The 22,479-nt window shown below is 38.8% G+C and overlaps 1 protein-coding gene across 1 annotated transcript in view; it reads left to right on the top strand.

The window, feature by feature from the left end:
• LOC129206329 (bifunctional heparan sulfate N-deacetylase/N-sulfotransferase 3) overlaps nucleotides 1–22,479 on the top strand; it is a 69,317-nt gene that overhangs the window by 14,071 nt on the left and 32,767 nt on the right. The window contains exons 3-5 of the mRNA XM_054825315.1: nucleotides 13,706–13,793; nucleotides 17,491–17,645; nucleotides 21,253–21,438. Coding sequence (XP_054681290.1) covers nucleotides 13,706–13,793; nucleotides 17,491–17,645; nucleotides 21,253–21,438 — 429 coding nt within the window. The remainder of the gene's footprint in view (nucleotides 1–13,705; nucleotides 13,794–17,490; nucleotides 17,646–21,252; nucleotides 21,439–22,479) is intronic.

Genomic DNA, 22,479 nt, shown 5'->3' with positions numbered 1-22,479 from the left:
ACATGTGCTACACTGGGTGAAAAGAAATCAGAACTTCCTGTGGTAAAGCATACCACTTGGATATAAATTTAAAAAAATACAATGACATATCTTTTCAGTTCCTCTTGTATAGGAATGACCTAAATAATTTGCCTCAGAAGAGAAGCTTAGATATATTTTGTATTAAGGCAGAATGGCTAAAAGGTGCCAGAAACTCTGGACTGCCAAGGCACAGGATGGTTCCTGTCACAGGAGGAAGTCTAATTCTGTAAGTTAATTGCTTCGTTATCTATAGGATCTTGTAGCAGGTTGTCAGTAAAGCAATGATAGATGTGTCATCAAATGTTTCAATTGCAGAACCACCAGATATACTCACATCTATTTCAGTTGCACTGAGCTGTAAATCTTTCCTGTGGGAGATTCAAAAAATCTTTTTAGTCACCTCTTTAAATGACATGATGAATTCACTATGAAGAACTTTTGTTCTGATAAAATATTTTACGTTCCCAATCCATTAGCCATAGTACCTTTGTGCCGTTGTTCAATGTGCTTAGCCCTGCTGTGTTGTCCCTCCAACAGATACTGGGTGGGTGAAGTCCCCCATGAAGACCAGGATAGCTGAATGAGATGAAAATACATGTGATTCTGCACACTTTGAGTATTGTCAACATAACCTAAGATTGGCTCTGTTTGGGTTGATCCATCTGGCATGAAAGCAAAACCTGCCATTCCAAAATTTGTGAAGTGAAATGTGTGTCAAGACGTCTTGAAACCTTAGTGTGCACTGTAAAATGTTTAAATCTACTGGATAATTTGTCTCCACTGAAAAAGCTTTTTCGATGTTTCAAAATTACTATTTTGAGCTGCCTGTTGTTGTTCACCGAGTAACAATGTTCAGAGTGCAAAAGAAGGAAGTTGAAAGCACTTGCTGGGTGTAGATGTTAGAGTAATGCACCAGACCTGGGACAGGGTTCTGGCTCTGTCTGCAGTACGACTGGAGGCATGATTAAGAACAGTTATACGCTGAAATCACTTTCTAGCCTCCTGGTGGTGTACCCCTCAGCTATCCTGTCAGTCCTTCTCTTTCCTTAGATTGCAAGTTCTCTTAGTCAGAGGGTCTTTTTGTTCAAAAAGCATTTTGATAATACAAGTAATAATCAACTATAGCTTACCACAGAGCTGTACAGATTCATCACCGTTACTAGTGGCTGCTACGAGACTTATTCTGGACTTTTTAGATGACAAGTTAGCCATCCAATTCCTACTGCTAATGCAATTGAATAAAAATTTCACAACCAACAAATAAAAACACACTGCAGACAGATCTAGAAATAAATCAAAGCAATTAACTGTAAAACATGATACCAAAAATCGGCCTACTTCCTTCCCAATCTTCAGTTACATCAGGAAGGCACAGTATGGCAAAAAGAGAAAAATGAGGATAGAAGTGCGACTAATTCATTTGTTTCTTTTACAATACAGCTGCACAGAAAGTGTTCTTTCCTCTTACCTGTTCAGTCTGGAAGAAGTTAATGCAACTACATGCCTGATTCTTGGTGATTATGCTTACAAAACAAAGTAAAAGAAAAGCAGTTGGTTGCCAGTGTATATCTAATCCCTCATGGAATAACAGTGCCCTATCTATTTCAAATTCCAGTTTCTTCTTCTGTGCAAACTTCAACACTTCCACAAGGTAGAAGTGTTACTCCCTATTTAAAAATTATGTTTGACAGAGTATAAAAACTTTATGACCAATTTTAAAAAATATTTACTCTTCAGGAGAGGCCTCCTGATACTTTACAGTCCCGGAGATGAATTAGTATTGGTCCTTAAAATGTGTTTCAAATCTGGAATAAATCATAAATTAAATACCATTTTATATGGCAAAAATTATAATACAATACATTTGAAAAAATACAAATAGTGGAGAGGACAAATAAAGAGTTGGTGACTCTACAAAGTAAGGCTCCATGGATTCATTCCAACCCCAGTCAGTAAATTCACGTGACAAAGGCCCTGCCATGCTGTGCAGAGGTAACGGGTTGGGTCTGGCAACACCGGTTACGTTTTTGAGGAGCTGGTAATCCATGCAGCTCTATACCAAGCTCCCATTCACTTGCCCTTTCAGTGTTAGCACTCCTGGGAATAACCCAAGTGTCTCTACTCTCATTTTAAAGCGAACTTGGACTAAAGATAACTCAGAGTTGCCTTCGGTAGAACTCTAATGGAACTGGAAAGGAGGCTGGAAAATAATTTTGCATTTATCTCAAAAGTGGTTTTTTATGGTGTGAAACATTTCTCTTATCCCTCGTCCTTTCTCACTGCCTTTGTTAAAGGTAATAGAAATGTTGAAAATGATAATCCTGAAAATATCCTAAAAACAAGATGAATAGTAAAATATACCTGAATTTGTAATGTAAGCTGGTTTGAAATTTAAGCTGACTATGAAAAATATCATTCTACATCAGGAAAGTACTTCATCTTACTGACTGAGGAGGTGTCTAGAATATTGTGCTCAGTTCTGCACCACTTAACTAGAAATATTTGGAGAGTGCTTAGAGACACCAGAATAGCCAGGAAATGTCTGAGCAAAAAATGAAAAAATAAAGGCTAAAGAATTCAGTAAGTAATGATGACCAAAGCAGAAAGCAGTAGGCTGCAGATGTCTGCAGGGTATAAACAGTGAGGATGGATAAAAATATTTAATGTAAGGCACAGACATACTTAAGTGTAGGCTGAATAGCCAATAAATGTGGGAGAATAGGGGCTAATATTCAAAAGGAAGTAAAAAGATTATGTAAGTCTTTAAAAATCAGATTTGGCAAAAGGATATGAAATATGCTATGGGACGGAATATAATACTGGCAGGCAATTTGTACTAAGATGTATTCTGAATCTGTTACAATATAATCAAATGCAGAGCTCAGTCTGAATTCCTGTGTGTCGGTTTGAGTCTGCAAGTGTAGAATTTGGCCAGCTGGGTATTTATCTAGTTTCTGTAATCTTGTCTTTTACAAATGCAAACATTCGTGCAAAACCAGGAAAGGTGTGTATTAATGCTTCTAACAAAATCATCCGCCCGTGTTACTCATGTCCCGTGTTTCACTGAAGTCTTGGGGTTTTTTCTGCTGAATTATATCCCTTAGACTAGGTACTACACAGGAGTCAATGAAACTGTCCAAATTTTTATTAACTTCAAGTAAGTTCTTCTAATGTCTTTTCTGTGTTGACTGCGTATAATCGTAAAAAATACAGCTTGAGAAAATAGTTGTGTCTCTTATTTTATGCAAGCTTGTCTTGCTTGCTTTCTCTTTTGCTGTCATTTCTTTGATGCTGATGTAGCAAGGGGATTTCATTCAGCAACTTTAGAACTGCTCATAAAGAGAAGGAAAAAATAAATATTTGTAACCCTTAGGTGGTGAGCAAGCTGAAGGCTGAATTCCCAGCTGTTTCTGACATGGAACTTTTAGGCAGGAAGGGAAAGTGAAAATCTTTTGGGGCAAAGATTTTTTTTTTCTTTTTTTTTTTTTTTCTGTCAATAAAGGTGGAGCATAGAGAGAAAAAGAACTTTTGGTATGCCCCAAACATAGGGACAAAGGTAGATAGATATTTTTAATCAGATACAGTATTAAGAGAAGCATGGGAATCTTTTTGGTTCTGTTAGGGGAAAAAAAGAAACTACGAAACATTTGTGAATGGCTTGTGTCACCAGGGTGTTGCCCAGCCTGTGGAGTAGTGAGTTTATTTAACATGCCCGTGATGTGGTAACTCTGTAGCACTTTACTAAACAGGGAGAGCAATCGGCTCTATTGTGGTTTTTATATAAATTAGAGGGTCTGAGTGTTCATTTATTTACACTTTGTTTGTTCTCTGATATGTAAAACTAAGCATTAACACTAATATTGTGCTTGTCTAGAAGCTTTAATCTTATGGGGGGTGGGGGGGGGGGAGTATAAACTAAGAAGCAAACAAACCCCAAAGTGTTTCTCTTTGGTACCAACATTTTAGGCCTAGCTTCTAGTGTCAAATATTTCTTCCAAGCTGCCTAAATAGCAGCTTGTTGTACCTTGGTCTGTGGACTTGAGTTTTCCTGTGATCACATAACAGATTTATGTTATAATTGTAGCCACTGTTACTCAGTGATCACTTTCTAAATGCTGGAAAAATACTGTAAAAACTTAAATGCTTTGAATTTTGTGTGCTCTGGAAAAACAGATAAATACCATCCACTACTGTGCTGTGGTCATCTATATAATGATGTAGACAAAACTTTGACATCTTGTTTATTTAAAATTCTGTTGAGCAGGAAGCGCAGGCTTCAGGGCTTTTGGGGACAGGTGAGTCTTAGTTTATCCAGGCTCCGGCATTGAGGTCCAGAGAATACTGACACTGAAGAAAAAAAATAAGACTGAAGGTTTTTCGGAAGGTCATATTCACAGACTGTTTGATGTATACACCACTTTAGTTTCCTAAAGAAACTGGGTATTTTTAATGTCCCTGTTTGCCTTTGTCAGTCCAGCAATTAAACTGAAAGAGGGTAGATTTAGACTGGATATAAGGAAGGAATTTTTTACAATGAGGGTGGTGAGGCACTGAACAGGTTGCCCAGAGAAGCTGTCGATGCCCCCTCCCTGGAAGTGTTCAAGGCCAGGTTGGATGGGGCTTTGGGCAACCTGGGCTGGTGGAGGGTGCCCCTGCCCATGGCACGGGGGGTTGGGACTGGCTGGGCTTTAAGGTTCCTTCCGACCCAAACCATTCCTTTGCACTGTGGGAATAGCAATTTGGGAAACAAATCTATAGGCAACTAGGTATTGTGGAACAAATTTCTTGTTTTGTATGCAGGCCATGGGTGTAAAGGTAAACCTGAAATCTAAATTGCATCTCTAAAAGCATTGGCATTTTGGACAGAGTAACATAGCCACTGGCAAACTCACCAGAGTGGAGCAGATCTAGTGACCCAGCTGTAGCCTCCTGTGCATACAGGTGAGGCCACTGTGGTCTCTGCTGCTGAGAGATTAGGCCTAGAAATACTTCCAGTGTTGAACCCTCTAGATATTTTCAGCATTCAGTGGCTGCACAGAGTCACATGTTGCCAACAGCGAGGTAAAAGGGCCCTAAGCGGCAGAGCCAGGCAGTGTGCGATGGATAAGGGAGCACAGGCTTTGCCGCAGCGCAAGCTGGTGGCCAGCCTGTGCAGCAGAGGACTGTCTTTGCTTGGAGAGTAGCCCTTGTCCTCCAGCCAAACTCTGTCTGCTGTGCATGTTGGCTGTAGCAAAAATTAAAGCTGGAGCTAGCGTGTGAGGAAGCATTAACTAAGAAGCAAATGTGCTGTTGATAATGAATGTGGTACTAGGAGCATGGATAATACTTCTGTTCTTCCTGAGCTGGATGACTATAAAATATATGCACCATTGCACTGAATAGCCGTGACATTGTTTTAACTTCTGTGACAAAATATTGTGCATCCTACCAAACAAGATCTGCAGCTGCAGAAGCATGGGTTGTCTAATGAGGGGGTGCAGAGGTATACATGCTTTGCATCTGAGGTTATTGTTTGAACCTGAGCTTTTGAGGCCTAACATTTACTGGTAGCTAGACAAGTGTCTACATGAATCAGTGAACAACTCCGACAGTTTTTCTCCTTGCTGATGGGATGCAATGGAGACAAGCCTGACTAAGCAGGCACAGCAAAGTGGCCCAGAAGTGAACTGGAACAGGATCTGAACTGCTCTGTCACCCTGAGAGATGGCCTGTCGTGCTCGGAGCTGAGGCAGCTGTGGGGTTGTGTGTGTGACACTGCAGTACGGCGACCCGAATCCTTGCATTGTGGCTAACAAACCTCAGTTTCCCACTGTACTGGCTCATCAGCAATCACCACATCACAATAACTTAACTGGATAAATATGAAGAGATTTTAAATGCGTTTTAGAGTCACTTTGTTTTTACTTTGAGTTCTGTTATACTCTGAGAACTTACCTCATCATACTTGGTGTTTCATAAGCAGATAAAGTGTTAGGCAAAAATGCAAGAACCAGCAAGTTTTCTATTGAATCCTGTCTGACCAAAATCCAGGGAAAAATATTATATGCAGCGGTAGTGTGTTAGTTCTATTTCAATTGGCCTGGGGTTTTTTTGACCTTCAATTAAAAGAAGTGCAGGATTTTATTTCTGTGCACTGCAGAATAATGAGATCATTTAGCTGTTTAGTAATAGTAACCTCTTTCATCAAAGTACAGTTTAATTAACAGCTAATAATGCAGAATTTCATATAGAATCCTGAAAAAACATGCTAATTACTTTATTAAATAGTATGGGCACCAAGTATTTAAAACCTTCAACTTACCTTGCCACAATTAACTTATTCTCATTAGCTGCTATCTCAGCCTCCAAGATGCAAGGAGCTAGTGAAGGAAGTTACAAATATTTCTTAAATCTCTTGCTTGTACAAATGATTTACCTAGATGAAAGAGCCTAATTACTTGAAAATGTATAATTGGACCATCATCAAGATCATTATTGCATGTGATATAAAAAAACCTCCAAGGAAGACTCAGTAATGTTAAAACAGTGCATTCTGATGAAAAGACTTTTTGCTTAAAATCATTTGAGAAAGTTTCCAAAGTGGCTGCTTATATTTTTAGTATCCTTAGTGGACCTCAAATTCAGATACCTAGTTACAGCATCTGTGTACATAAAATAAAGTTGTGGCTCCTGAATTTTTTTGACACTGAAAACCCACGATGCATGTAGTTGGGCTCCAGCCTGATATCTCATCTTATTGACACTTTGAAGAGAAGCTGGATTAATGGGGCTTATTGAATTTATTGAAAAGGCTCACACTGACTTCAACTGGGGAGTATGGGCCTTAATATTATAGGAAGTCAGGTAAGATACTCAGGCAAATGGTTCTGGCAAACAGTCCAAATTAACCTGAGCAATCAGTGGGAGCTTTGCTTGTCCAGCCCATTAAAGAGTTGGGCTCCAAGACATCCCTGCTTGATAATTTAAAAACACAATTGCTGTAGGTAGAATCTAGCTGTCAGTAAATGACTATACTTTTTAACTAACTGAAACCACATACTTTGTTTCATTTCCAAGGAATTTTTGCACACGTTTCTGTTTTAAATTCTACCATTTTGCATGGCCCTTTGTAAATAGGCTTCCTGCTGGCATGTGGTACTCTTGAACTGTTACATCTTTGGAAGGACTCGGTAGACTTATCAGAATCCATGGTTTTAATTGAAAGAATAATTTTTTTTTCTTGAATCTATTGTGTCTTAGTAAATGAGTCCCCTCCATTTTAATTTTGTTGTACGAAGTAGCAGGAATAGTTGTCTTCAGCTCCCATGGAATCTGATATTTTATAAACTTGAACATATGTATTGTCAGCAGTTTAACTTTTCCATCCCTGTTTCATCAGTCTTTCTATTTTGGCCGGATTGTGTCCTCTTGAACACCTTGCTTCCACCAAACGGCAGAGCAGTGTCATTTCCCCACTTAAACAGTTTAGGGTCTATTTATAATTTATGGTCTCTGCCAGCCAAACACTTTCCTGAAAAAAATGAAGATTTTCTTTGTTTTCTTCTCTTGGCCTCTCTGTAGTGTCAGGTCTATTAAGAGAGTGCACAAAGAAAATTTAAGCATTCTTCCCCTTCTGTCTGAAGGATATTCAAAATATTTTTTTCAGATATACCCAGTATACCCAAAGCAATTATTCTTTCTCCTGCATAGATTAAATGTTTATGGTAATGGGTGTCAAAAAGCTAATCTTGGACATCCGGAAAGAATAGACATTGAATTTTAAGGATGTTCCAAAATACATAATTTATCATGAGGGAAACATTTTTTCCTCAGAAGCAAAGTAATCTGTCTAATAAAATAATGATTCCCAGCCATTTGGGATCGACTTTCATTGAGGCTGTCTTCTGCTGCTTCTTGCCATGCTGCCTCCAAACACCCCAAATTCTTGCCCGCTGCCTTCCCATCCCCGATCGCTGCCACAGCTTTTTGAACGTCTGCCATCATAATCTCAACACTTCTCGCTTTCAGGCCCCTGCTACGCTGCTGCTACAGCATATACTGTGGATGCCCACGGCCCCCTCCCCTCATCTCTCCCTTCCCTCAGCAGTGTGTCCCCCCTCCTCCCTTTTCTGCCATCATCCTCAGCAGTGCCAGGACAAACCTGGGACTGATCATCAGGCACAGCTTGTTAGCCTGGCCTCTGTTCTGTGCCACACCATGCCACGTATTGCCTCTAATGTCGGACAGTTTGCTAGTGTCTCTCAGTTTAGGGACTGGTATATAAAACATGATAAAGCAGATCTCAAAATACATCTGGGAAATTTCAAATACTGATTGTTGGACTCTGAAGAGAAGCACCATGCTCTAAAAGTAGCAATTTTTGTATGCCTCATAGATGCAAACTTCAGTCACGTATGTTACGTTCTGTGTTCTTCAGTTTTTTCCATTTTCTCCCTAACCTTCCTTTTTTTTTTTTTTTTCCCCTTTATTTCCCCACTTATAAGCAAGTGAGTTTTCAATGTGGATAGAAACATTAGAAAAGGTCAAGTTCTGTAGAAGGGAAGGTTTGAGGGAGGCAGCTTCAGTTGCAGGACTCTGTTGTCAAAGCCTGGATGTGCTCAGGAAAGGCTAAATGATGTCATAAAAAGTTCGAAGTAAAAGGACATCACATCACTTAAAGCTCATTAAACCCCTATGTTAAGATTTCCACTCAGGAGTTAAAATGGCTTTAGTTCTGTTTCTTCCCTCTCTTACAGGGGTTAAACTAAAGGGGAAATACTGTACACAAAATTTAAACTACTTCTGCATAAAAGCTCCCATAAAGGGGCTTCATGTGCTTAACTTGTGTGCTTTCACATTACACTTCTATTAATTTGTTTTACCTTTTCAGAAGGTCCTTGCCTTTATTAAAGAGCTAATACAACATTAGGAGTTTTCCTCAAAAACAAAGTAATTCTTAGTTTAATGGCTCCTTTGATAGTATTGTATTACATGAAATAGTAAAGCAAGCATTGAGAGATAAGATCTGCTTGTCAAAAAAAGGAGGAGGAGATAGGCTTTTTGGAAAATTATGAAGATGACCTCACTTTTGTTACCAATGTGAAAGCGTGCACTGATTTGAAGTTTAAGATATTAATGCGTTAAGATATTAAAAGCATTTTGAACTACTTCGCTTTTCAAGTGGCCAAGTTCTTTAGCAGCTTTTGAGTAGGAAAATGTCATAAATATGTTGGTAGGACTACAGAAGGAAGTCATAGTTTCTCTTCGGTGAAGCAGAGTTCAACAAAGCATTCTTGATCTATTTCTTTGATCAGCCAAGATGTTTGGGTCTGAATATTTTTGTTGATGCTGAAAAAATTACTACTGTCTATTTACCAAAGACATGTTGACACTTGTGACTTCTCTGTGGCAGACTATAAAGTGAAATCATGTAAAGAGATATTTGAGGATAGGAGGCAGGATGGTTTCCTGGCTATGGAAATGGGAAGCAAGTTTGGCGCTACAAGTTTTATCCTTGGCTTTACTGCTGATTTCCTTGAGCAAGAGCTTTTGACAGCCCACGTCATCTGTCTGTGCCTCTGCTTGTCCTGTCTGTAAGATGAGGAAAATTAAAAAAAACCCCTGTTTCCTTTGTAAACAGAGTTGCTATTTCTGAATGAAAAGTGATAAAAAGAACTAAGGTTTCTGGTTGTCAAGAAAGAGGCTATCTGTACAAAGGCAGGAATTTTCATACATTTCCGTTGCGTGAATATTTCAATTAAAGAATGATTCTCCTGGTTCTTTCTGTTCCATTTGTGATCGTAAGAGTCCATTTTCTCCTAAATTCTCAGTCAGTTGCGATCCCGTTGGCAATTACAGCAGCTTATGTTTGCTGAGGTTTTTCGTCAGAAATTAAATAAAAATTACTTAAATGGGATGATGCTGATGTGTGTAGTGTAGTGCCAGGACAAGGGGTAATGGGTTTAAGCTGAAGGAAGGTCAATTTAGATTAGATGTTAGAAAGAAATTCTTCTCTGTGGGGGTGGTGAGGTACTGGAACAGGTTGCCCAGAGAAGCTGTGGATGCCCCATCCCTGGCAGTGTTTAAGACCAGGTTGGATGGGGCTTTGGGCAACCTGGTCTAGTGGAGGGTGTCCCTGCCCATGGCAGGGGGGTTGGAACTAGATGGGCTTTGAGGTCCCTTCCAACCCAAACCATTCTGTGATTCTGTGATCAATCATCTGAGAATCTGGCTGGATTTCTTATATTCCTTTCATTATACTATAAACTTGTCAGATGCTAGGATTGAAAGAGGTCTGTTGTTTTGCTGTTGGGATAACTTTTGTCTGTTCCTTGGACTGTAACAGGGCCTTTTTCTGAGATTATTTTTGACTATTGGTGAAGAAGGGGGTCTTTAATCATGTATTGAATTCTCACATTTGATTTCTGGCACAAAGAATTTCCTAAACCTCGTATGTGAGCTTAGGAAAAGTTGAACAGAAAATACTCCATTGGAGCTATGTACATGAAAGTGATTATGTAGCCAGCAATTTATTTTCCTTATAGTACCAGTGGAAGTATAACATATGTACTAAACAATTATTTATAAACATGAAGGCTTTACTAAACACTAAAACTAAGTTTTTTAAAATATAATCTTTGGTACTAGTGTATTTATATAACATCTCGTACAGATACCCAGAGGGGCTGTTCATAAACCAATCATAAAATATACAGAAAATATCACCAGCTTATAAAACAGCATTTAGAAATGAAATTTCAGGGGTTTCGTCCCCCTACTTTTCTCACTTTCTGTCTTTCTGATACAAACTCACAGTAATAGGCCCTGCCATCTGCTACTATATATTTTTCATGAGTTTTAACATTTTGTTTTTAGAACCTGAAAGATGAGTAAAATGTCAAATCACCCAGAAAATAATCATAGGCACGACAACTCAAATGTTATCTCAGCTTGTCTGTACAAAAAGCAGTTCACAGCAGGTCTGTGCCTTCCCTCTTTGCAGATAGAGCAGGCGGAGCAAGTGAGCAGGTACACACCGTTGGTATTAGGTGAAACCACAAGACTTTAGCAGAAGATCTCCTCTTGATTTTAATGAGAGTAACGTGGCCAAAAAAACAACAGCATCACTTTCAAAGTTCGTTCTGTGGAAGGTGAACTTCAGATTTCCTTTAGTTTTGTATTATTTGGATTGTCTTATCGTGACTGCTGGCCTAAATAAAATGCAGCCACCAGGCAGTTATTGAGGTGAGAAGGTGGTAACTGCACTAGCAAAATTAATTCCCGATGAAGAAGTAAACTCTACGTTGCATTATCATAGAAAAGTTATGGGCTTTTTTTTGCTGCCCTTCTCCCTCCTCCCAGTTGAAAGCCTGGGTTTGTGACTCTCCTCCCAGCCCTGTAGCTGCAGTGTGCTAGGGAGATGCAGCAAAGATCTCCTTCCAGGTTTTGTTCTTCCTCTGGCGTTTCCAGCTGCTCTTCATTTTTCCCATTCTGTTTTTCCATCACATCGAGACTAGACTGGAGCTGACAAGCTGAGAGGGTGTTAGAAAGGTACAGGATAAGACCTTCAGCTCAAAAAATGCTCACAGTTCTTAATTTGGAGGGAAAGAACTGTGCAGCCCATTCATGCCACCTTGCTGTCAAGCTATGCTCAGGATCTCTTTCATTTGACAATATGTACTGTTAACATAAGAAGTGTATAGCTGTATCATTTGCCTCCTACGTTTTTAACCGTGCAAAGATAAAATTATTTCACTGAATAGGTTCCCAGCAGCTCAAGGATGGTTTTCATAATAAATCCTCTGCAGATTTGCTACCTTTCATTAGAATAAGAAGTCTCCTTGGTGATCTTTGCACTCTCAGCCTGTGCAAAAGTCCTCATTACAGGGTTGCAAGATTTTTCTCTTAATATTCCACTTCAGAAGTCTTGAGCTTGTTTTCAATTATCTCCATTCTGTGGTTTATTTTACTCATTCCTTTAGAAAGTCCCTTGTTCGCAGGACATTTTTCAGGCTTTCCAGTGCAAGATGATGATCTTTACCTTACTGATACTGTTCTTTGAAACTGCCTGTACTGTTGTTGCTGGAGCTACACTGCTGAAGACGACGGTGGGAGAGGCAAGTTACTTCCAGATCTGAGAGGACTGTAAGAAATAGGAGGCAGAAAAGTGATGGTTCTTTTCCAGATTTAGTTTTGTGATTAATATACATTTAATGAATATGCTTAGGCATAATATTCTGGTCTGCTGAAATGGTGAACAAGGCAAGTACTACTGATTACTCAGATTTGAAACCACTCATGTTTCGTCAGCTGGGTCAGCAAAACTCAAACTTGGATTAAAAGGTGGATATCTCCCCCATCTGTAAAATGGGTCATATCTTAGGGAACTGTAACTTCACTATGCTATGCCTATATCTAAAACTGGACTTGACATCCATGGTAACATTTTGCTGTCATTGGCATTCTGGTTAAAAAAATAATTGTAGACAAATTACTCCTATAATGAAAATGTCCAAAGAAACTGTAATTAAAATTACTGGCTCATATTTTTCAGGGCACCAAATTGACATTGAATTTCAGGAGTGGGGAGCCTCCTAGACCTTTAAACCTTTGGAAAACTCCAGTGATTTTAATCTTTTTGTGCTTTTAAATACATTCCCTTTTGATAACATGCTTAGAGTTACTCATTTCTGACAATAGTAATGATTTAATCACTTTATTAAAATCATTGTGCTATAACATATGTTGACTTTGAAAACTCTTTGACGACCTTTGATCTATAAATATTTCCCTTTCTTTCAAAGGTATTGCATGAGGGCAGGCTGTTGGGAGGAATGTGCACACCAAATCTCATTTCAGAAGAGGCTTTTTGCTGTTCTGTTTTGTTCTTGCTTTGCAAGGTTTTATTTTGCATTGGAAAACTAGGTTTCTTTGTTACACCTGGAAAACTGAAAGACTGAACAGCAGCAAAGTGTGAGAGTTTGGGCGATAACTCCTGAAAGTACATGTAAATCTTGGGAGTAACAAATCAAGACGAGCATATTGAAATCAAAGAGTGAAGCTGTATCTGATGAATAATAGCTTTCCCCTTTCTTCCTGCATGTTGGTTTTTTGTTTGTACTAATTTAGTGCAAGTACATGTATGCTGTCTGAGAAATGAGTCAGAATTTGGGGGAATTTAGGATTAAGTTCTTTGATGTGGAATAGACTTCATCTCACTTCTTTCTGAATTTTTTTTCATTGCCAGTGATTTTGAAACACGACTCAAATGCTGTGTATGTACTTGACCTGATCTAGAGAAACATAATTCTAATAGATGCTGTTCACACCAGTGAATGGAGCAGTGGTCGGGGGCACAAGAGATTTGAATTTCATTCCTGGTTGTGTCCCAGGTGTACTGAGTAATCAGTGGAAGATCTTTTCTCTGGTGTGTGCCTTTGTTTTCCTATCTCATGATTCAGGGAGTAAAACAGCATTTAATAACTGGTCATCTTTATGAAGAAAATGATGGAGTTTGCATGCTGTCTTTAATCTTTTAATGATAATGAAAACGTTACTTCTGTGCCATGTATAAAGAGCTGGTTTTAAATAGCAAAACTAATTGAAAAGACATATACCTGTAAAAATATTTATATTGTTATATTACATTTCTGTGCTAGGCGTGTTTCCTACAGATATGTTTATATGGTGGGTTGTTTTTTTTCAGGCCCTGCTTGACACTCAGAATCTTTTGAGAGCTCAGATTACAAATTTTACTTTCAACCTGGGATTTTCAGGGAAATTTTATCACACAGGTAAGAATGAAATACTAAAATCATTTTCATTTTGATTGTGTTCTTTGTAGTATGAGTAAAGTAGGAATGATAGAGACTAGGGGTCTGAGTAGAGAGAAGAGTTTCCTTCATAATAGGATAACCAAAAAATCAAATTGTTCTTTCTTCCAGGTTGCTTTGGGACATACATTTCTGTGATTTACCGAATCAAATTCTTCTCCTAAAGTTATTATATGAGATTAACCTTTTGTTTGAGCTGTAGTCTGTCTGGAAATAACCATGTAGGTACAGTCTGTAAATACCTCTTTGCAGCAACATTTCTCTTGAAAAAAGAAAAAAAAAGAAAGAAAAAAGAAAAGAAAAAAAAAAAGGTGCTCATTCTTTGCATAATAGCCCAATAAGTAGAGCAATGATGTGGAATTAGGAGAACCAGGCTGTAGTTTCTAAGAGAACGACTAAGTCCTTCAGCAAAGTGTACTGTCAGACCATTAAGTTTCCTGAATAAGGAATGTTCCCCCTCCTTCTGCAAGCTGGGACATGCAGAAATGGCAGAGTCACAGGGCCGGGGGAGACCTTGCAAGAAGCAGTCCAAGCTTGGGATGCCAGCTTTAGGGGTCATACGTGTTACATATGTGTCATTGGATAACAGTAAAATGAATCCTGAGGGTGGAATAAACACATCTCTTACTGTTGCTGTGTAATTTCCTTTAATTTGAGCTAGCTTAGACGCTTACTACAGAATCTCTCCCAGGAAATGGGGAGAGGGAGGCACATAGAATAGGTGAACTGGATTTTTCTCTGCATCTGTTTCCTGAGTACATGGAGAATTTAGGTGGCAATTTTAGGTGGGCTGGAATGACTCAGGATGAGGCACCTGTATTTCTAGTAAGCTGCAATGCCTGCATTAGGTGTTGGTGTGGAACAGATTGAATTCCTCCTCCCCTTTTATTAAAATTCAGTTCCTTTCAACCTGTTGTTGAGTGGTAAATTCCACTGATCAAATGAAATTTTTGATTGACTTCACTGAGAGATCTGTTGAGCTACCACAATTTATCCTTTTGGATAGTTTAATCTCTACTGTAGAGATATAGCAATATATATTACCCATTAAAATAATTTTATACTTAAACCACTGTAGAAATAGAGAGAAGTAGAAGATAAGGTATTAAATAGGATGTGATACAGAAGAAAGAAGGTGCTCTCTACTGTCAAACAGAAAGAAAAAGACATGCATGCAAAATAGGACAACATCAGAGCCTGGAAGAGAGAGACAAAAGACAACACAAGATAATGTCATAGTTGAAGGATGTTAATAGGGAAAGAAGGAAGTGAAATGACATGTTAGCTGAGACTAGAAACCCAAACTGGATTTATTCAGACCAAAGATAGATATATAGAGCTTGAATATGCTCAACTGCTGTGCATGTTACATAGCAGAGGGATGAGCGTAACTCTTGTGCTCTGCTGTGCACCTTGGTCAGTATTACTTGTCATATTAAGAAGAGAAGAGGCGGGGAAAGAAGTCTGTTATTTAGAGCTGAGCAGCAAGAGAGGAAAGCAGCTGGGCCTGCACAGTCCCTCCACAGGTTTCTCTTGGGCTTAGCAGACTTCAGCTAGACCTGGTAAATGTCCAGATTTCATCCCTGCAATCCAGGGGTCACCTGCACAGTTCAGAGAGACTAGAGATGCCTTAACTTTTTCACATTCTGGACATCTCTTCATTCATCCATCCATTCCCGTCCCTTCCTTGCCTTTCTTTTGCCTAGAATGTCCCAGCAAAATGGTCCTGACTGCCAAGTTTGTCACCTGCCAGTGTCTCAGCAGGCAGAAGTACTTTCGAGACCATTTCTTTTGCCTCAGTTGACAGTTCAGATGCTTTGGAGGGAACATGTGCGTGGGTTTCCTGATTTTGGCTGAGCAGGATTTAGCGAAGGTATTGCATGTTTGTCATACAAACTGACCCAGTTACTGGCTGTAAACTGAATGGGTTGAGCCTGTCTCCATTACAGCCCATCCCTTGCTGTGGCTTTCTTCCTTTCTTGATATTTCTTCTCCCTGATCTGGCCGTCATATGAACTTTAGGCACTTTCTTTGATATCATGTGAACATCACGCAGGGCCCCATGGACTCATGTGGAGTCCTAAAATCTAATGATCCTACAAATATTGACACATCATTACGTATGTCTGCACACATTTTTCATTCACTGCTGTAGTTCCCTCAGGGGTAATGAGGAATAAAATCCTAACAGTGAAGGTATGTCAGACAAGGTTTGCTGAAGGAAAGAGGGTTAGTGAGAGTATGGCCATACGGATGCAGAAAGCATTGGAGCTGAACGTTTGGCTGAAAGACTGAAAAAGGAGAATAGATGTTGCAAAACACTGAGAGAAAGGATTTGTCAAGTTGTGTTGATTGTTGGCAGGAGTAGGAAAACAGAGAAGTGGAAAGCAGGCATGGCGCGAAGATGTGTTAAGCTATAGGTTGTCAAAATTCAACTCATACAGTCTTTATACAGCAGCCCATTAAAGGGTTATTTAAATTTGGCTGCCTTTGACAGGGCTAACCTGTCATTAGAAGTGCACCTGGACTAGGATAAATGTCTGGGCTTGGGGATGAGGGGGGTGTCCTGATCTGCCAGCTAATTAGACCCTGACACTTCCCATCCCTGAGGTGCTGTCAGACACCCAGGCTGAATCTCTGGGAGTAGGTTATCCAGAGCTGAGGCACGGGCCCGAGCACCGAGAGCGGCTTGTCGTTGCCCTCAGATTATGCATATGGCCTCTGGAGTGCTTGGGGTCCCGGCCAGCCCCCAGTGCCTGCACCCGGGGGAGCAGGGCCAGGGCCCGGCCCAGCGGGTAACTGGGCTGCGGCTGCTTCTTTGCAGGCTGGGAGGATTTATGAGCGCCAAAGTGGCCAGCCGGCTCAGGGTCAGAGGACAGGCCCCACCGCTGGCTTCTTTACTGCTGTAGCTGCAGCAGGAGAGGTGTGGAACAGCAGGGCCAAACACTGCTGCCCGAGTCTTTCCTCTTCATCAGCAGTGCAGTTAGAAATGGCTGCAGGGCCTGTTCCCCGCACTGCATCCTTAGGAACAGGCAGGAGAGCATCTGAAGAGAGGCCTAGGGTCCAAGAAATGACTCAGTGAGCTCCAGCTGCCCTGTAAGTCTCTTCAAAGATGCAGATTTTTGGGAACTCCTGAATAGGCCTTGATCAGAAAGGTAAGAATTAGCAGGGAAGAGAAAATAATTGTACTCTTCTGTATAATATTTTGAAAAGGCTTCTGGGAAAAAATACTTGTACATATCATAGGTAATGAAAGGAAGAGAAGTTTGGGGAGTGAATTTAGTTTGAATAAGGAATAACAGAAAAGAGTTGTCAACATTTTCATTTATACTTTTTATTAAACTGTGTTGCATACAATTTCTCTGATTCTGTCCCTCAGCTAGTGACGTTACTGATAGAGCATGTGCATGTGAGGACAGTGGTGGACCATGCATTCGAGATGCCATGAAAATGGGGCTGTCGGACTTCTACTTGGCTGTAGTTACTTCAGGAGAAGGAATATGTGCTTGGAAACATTTAAAATCCTCAGTACTTTAAATGGTCACATTTTATTATGCTAATTTCTTTCTTAGATATATTTTCAAACATTTGTAAGAATATAATAAAAGTAGAGACTTTATTTCAGAGAGATTCTTTTTTTTCTTTTTTGTTTTTGCAGGCACTGAGGAGGAAGATGAAGGCGATGACCTGTTGTTGAGGTCTGTAGATGAGTTTTGGTGGTTTCCCCATATGTGGAGTCACATGCAGCCTCATCTCTTCCACAATGAGTCCTCACTGGTGGAGCAGATGATCCTCAACAAAAAATTTGCCTTAGTGAGTTATATTTTTGCATTTTATATAGAATTTAGGTATTCAAAAACCTTTATTCCTATTTCGTTGGAAAAATCAATCCTTGTACAATTTGTTTTAATCTAAATGAATTTTAAAAAAAAAGGGAAGTTTTGATAAAGTGCTTTTTTTACAATCACTCTATTTTGTGCTATGAAAATTCTGTTTCTCTACATTTTGTATTTCCTTCTCAATTAAAGTTTGTTTTTTATTAATTTATGAAAAATTCTGAATGGAAAAATTCTTGCAGAATGAAGAATTAGTATGTTCCCATCTTGCAAAGTAAATATAGATAAAGAGTCTTTTATTTCAGTATTTTCCTAAATAAAATTTTGTCCAAATAACCCATTGTTTAGATTAGAAAAAAAAATTCTGAAAGAATAAATGCTCCATCAAAACGTGTCAAACGACTTTATGAAAACACTGCATGTTAGGATTAATGAAGTGTGCCACGTTTTCGAAGGTGCTTTTCTGTGGTAATACCTAATAACATCTTAGGTATTCCCTTTGGATTGGCTTTATAAAAACTTGTTTTGAAAAGCATTGCCTTTAGTAATTATTTATTCCCAGCAAAGCTCTAAAAAAATGTTTTGGTGAGAATATAAATAAAAATAAAACCAGATCTTTAGATCTGAGAATAATAGAGAAACAGACTTTTCTCTAGTTATTTTCATACAGTAAAACCAAACCAAACTGCTATAGGTAGTATGTATTATTTGTCTGAAGAAATGATCCAACGTAAAGACATAAAGTGTCAGCATATCTCAGCAAACATAACTTGCTGAAATACATCTACTCTTCCAACAGCCTAATTTTACTTCTCCCTTTTCAAAATACACTGGTTGCTCTTTAGCTGGCAGGTAATGACTTTGTTCCTAGAAAGAGCAGAGGGATTTGAGATACCAGAACAAAAAAAAGAGTCTGCTTATGATCGTGTGTCAGTGAGTATAGGAGGAAGGTATAGGCCTAGAATATCAAGCAATTAAAATTTGTATTTGAAAACTTTACTTCTGAGTGAGGTATATGCTTTCTTTCGACCAAAGATTTTACCCAGTTTACTGTAAACTGTAGTTGTACTGAGTACAGGCCAGCTCAATTTTAATGTTTCCTTTAAAGAAAGCATTTCAGTAGAAGTTAGAACCATGAAAATTTACAAATCCTATGTCCAAAATTCCCTTGTTTTCTGTGATTCTGTGTGCTCTAGCAAGCTCCACTGGAAGTTAAATCAGTTATCGTAGTTCTGGTGTCACATAAGACATCCTTCAGGATTAGTCTACAGTATGTAACCATTAAAGTATGTTATTAGAATAATTCATATTCAGCCCTGTTTTAGGTAACTTCATCAATTTCTATTTTCTTCACTGCTTTCAATGCTCTTAATACTTACAGATACCTTATATTAAATGTTTTTCATGTCTGAAGCTGTGTATAGATATATAGACATGAAGTTACTTGTTAAGTTTAATTTGCTTAAAGCATTTAAATTAATAACAAAGATAAGCGTCCTGTTTTTTTGAAAGAGGCTGAAATTGCTGATGCCTCATGCATTATCAAACTGAATGTGTATATTGTGTGTTAAATGCTCAACTTGGGAATTACAGTCACTAAGAAATAACAGAGACACTAATACATTGAAGATGATAGGCTCATAATTAGAATGAAAGATTTTAATTACATATTTATTACTGTATATTGTAAAACTTGAGGGAAAAACCCTTAAAAATCAGACATTTGTTTATAGCCGAATGAAGGAGATTAAAAGGGATATTAGAGAATGCAATTTCTTACATATTCTGTAAAGATTTTTCTTTCTGATGTTTATGCAGGCTTAAGGGAAGTAGAAAAGATAAAAGAAAGAGGAATTGAAATATCAGTGATGGAATTAAATAGTGTAAAGCTGTGTAACTGCTGGCATATCCATTCTTCATCTTCCCATGCAGTAAAACCAATAGGCCAGGTCTTACTCATTCCTACTTTGGCAGATTATGCATAGCGCACCCCAGCTGTAAACCAGCAGGTGATGTGCTCCCTGGGTTCCGCAGGGTCGCTGATGGGGTGTTTGAATCTTACCCAGGAGTGGTACGGCCTTATGAGAATTCCAAAAGCTGCACCAGCCTCAGAGTGGTAAAATCTCGTGCCCCGTTGTGTGTGCCATAAGTTGCTAAAGGGAAATAATAATTTCACCAGGTTTTTTAATATAGAAAAATTAGGATTCTCAGCTGTGATTAAACCATACCTGTCTGTTACATACGCCATTACAGTAGGTTCAAAGTAGCCCTTTAATGAGGGGAAAAATAGCTTTCTTGCCTTGCAGGCTTCACATCTTTAATGTCTTATACTTTTCCAGAGCAGAAGTAAATGCTGCTTTTTGTGAGTTTGCTTTGTTTTGAGCTGTTGGTAGAGTTGTCATATTTAAATTAAAATGGATACGTCTAATATTGAATACTGACTATTTAAGCTTTTTAAGTCCAGTACATTAGCTTTCCTGCAGTAGTCCGGTCCTCCTCCAGAAAAGATGATTTTACTAAGGTCACACCCCCATTTTTCTTTGAGATAACACTTACAGTTTTTCAGATTCCTGAGTTACTAGTTTATTCGAAGGAAGAGACCCAAGTATCCACCCACTCTTACCTTTGCACACAGAGTATGATGAGAAAATATGGTGAAGATGACTGTACAAATGCAAATATAAAAACCCGCTTAAACAGAATTCAAAAGTTATGCAAAGGCAGTTTTCCTAAATCATTGCAACACAATATCATCTTATGGACAGTGTATTCTGCTAATCTGACTATCAAAGAAATATCTGCTACATACTGTTCCTTTGAAAAGTAACCTGAAAGAAAGGAGAAAGGGTGTCAAAATTCAGTGGAGTATGTTGGAAACCAGAAACTGTAAAGAAAATACATTGAATGTCAAGAGGAGGTAATACCAGCAAGGTCAGTATGTAAACAAGATAAATGACAGGAGTTTGCAAAAATAGAAGATGAACTACAAAAGGGGTTAGTTTACAACATCTGCCTATTATCCTCAGAATTTTAAAAGTGGTTATCTTTTCTGACACTGAAATGGTTAAGCTGATTTTTTTAATATGGTTTTATGTTTCGAGTGGATTTGAGGAGAAATGCAGTGACTTTCCGTGAAATTCAGCTAACAATCCAAGTAATTGTGTAGAGACATGCAGTGGAAATCACATTTTCGTTATTGTAACTGCCAAATGCTACCTGTTGTGTGAATATGTGCCAGTGTTTTTCTCTCTGAATTCTTAGTTTGTGAGCAAATTCCTTGCAAGAACTTAAGAGTGCAGCTTTCTGTTTAATGTAGATTGAAGAAATCAATGTAAAATACATCTATATCACTCTTCCCTGCATACTCATAAAAATATTTATTGAAAAGGCTTTTGTATTAAAATCCTGCCTTTCATCTTCACCATGCTGCCTTCCATCTCTTTCACATATATAAAGCATGTTTTGATACCATTATTTGCATTTCAGACCTGTTCTTGATCACTCACAAACAAAGGATTTGAGAAATGCCAAAACATCAAGTTTCTTAAATTTTTGAAAGCAGTTGTTGTTCTGTTATGTTTTAGGAACACGGTATTCCAACTGATTTGGGCTATGCAGTAGCTCCACACCATTCTGGAGTCTATCCAGTACATGTTCAACTTTATGATGCCTGGAAAAAGGTCTGGAATATCAGAGTTACCAGCACAGAAGAATACCCACATCTGAAGCCTGCAAGGTATAGACGAGGCTTCATCCACAAAAATATTATGGTGAGTTGTATTTATGATGTTCTTATTAGACCCGCTCTACCATTTTATGAACAGTTTATTTTTAAGTGGAAAAGCAGGGTATCCTGAAAGTTCACGTTGTGAGAAGCACATATTGCTATGCATAAGTAGCAAGATATATTTGACAGTATCTTGTTAATTAAAATCAGTCTGTTGCTGATGATGTTACTGCTGATGAAGGTGGCCTCCAGGCACCCCGCTGTTAACAGTTAACAGGCTGTTAACTGTTCTAGTCCTACTGTTAATACTGGTTCAGAGATCTTGAGGAAAAAGTCTACTTTGCATCTTTTAACAGAATATTATGGGTTAGATTTTTAGCAGGTTTTAAATTTGCATAGTACCATTAACTGCAAAAGAGTTTTGCCAGTTTATGCCATCTGAGAATCTGGATCTTGGTTCATAAATATTTTTTTCTTCCATTTGAATCAGTTGCCCTCATTTGCTTCCTGCCATACAGAAATGTGAACTGTGCTTTGCACTGTGGCTTAACCCCACAGCTAGGCTTTGGGCCCAGGCAATCAGTCTGGATGCAGGGCAAACGCTCAGAAGGCTGGAGGAAAGGAAGACACACACATACCACACCTCCCTCCAGGCGATGAAACTGCTCTGTTGAGGCAGCCACAAGTCAAATCACACAATTTTTCTGTATTACATAATTCACAGCGTTGTTCACTGACAGCAGTGTTTGCCAGAAGGGGTTATACACAACTGACATGGAAGGCGTTACGCTAATACCATCTGGTCACTGGGGCGTAGGCTATTCCTGAATCACATATTGGCATTATTATCTGAGAAGTTTTAAAACAGCTTTGCAAAATACTCAAGTTCTTGAGTAACTTTCTTTTTATTAGCACATAGGAGAGCAGTGAATGGGAAGGATCTTAATGTGTGTGCTGTGTTATACCTCTGGCTGCAACAAGCAGTTTTGGAGGGTCAAGTGCCTTAGCTCAAGACTGCCACTTAGCTTATAACAGAATTCTGGTATTGTCCTCGAGTTACCATGGATGCCACTTTTCTAAGCAA

This window comes from Grus americana, chromosome 4 (genome assembly GCF_028858705.1).
Source record: "Grus americana isolate bGruAme1 chromosome 4, bGruAme1.mat, whole genome shotgun sequence".
In the NCBI taxonomy this organism is placed as follows: Eukaryota; Metazoa; Chordata; class Aves; order Gruiformes; family Gruidae; genus Grus; species Grus americana.
This window is presented reverse-complemented; position numbering and strand designations above follow the sequence as displayed.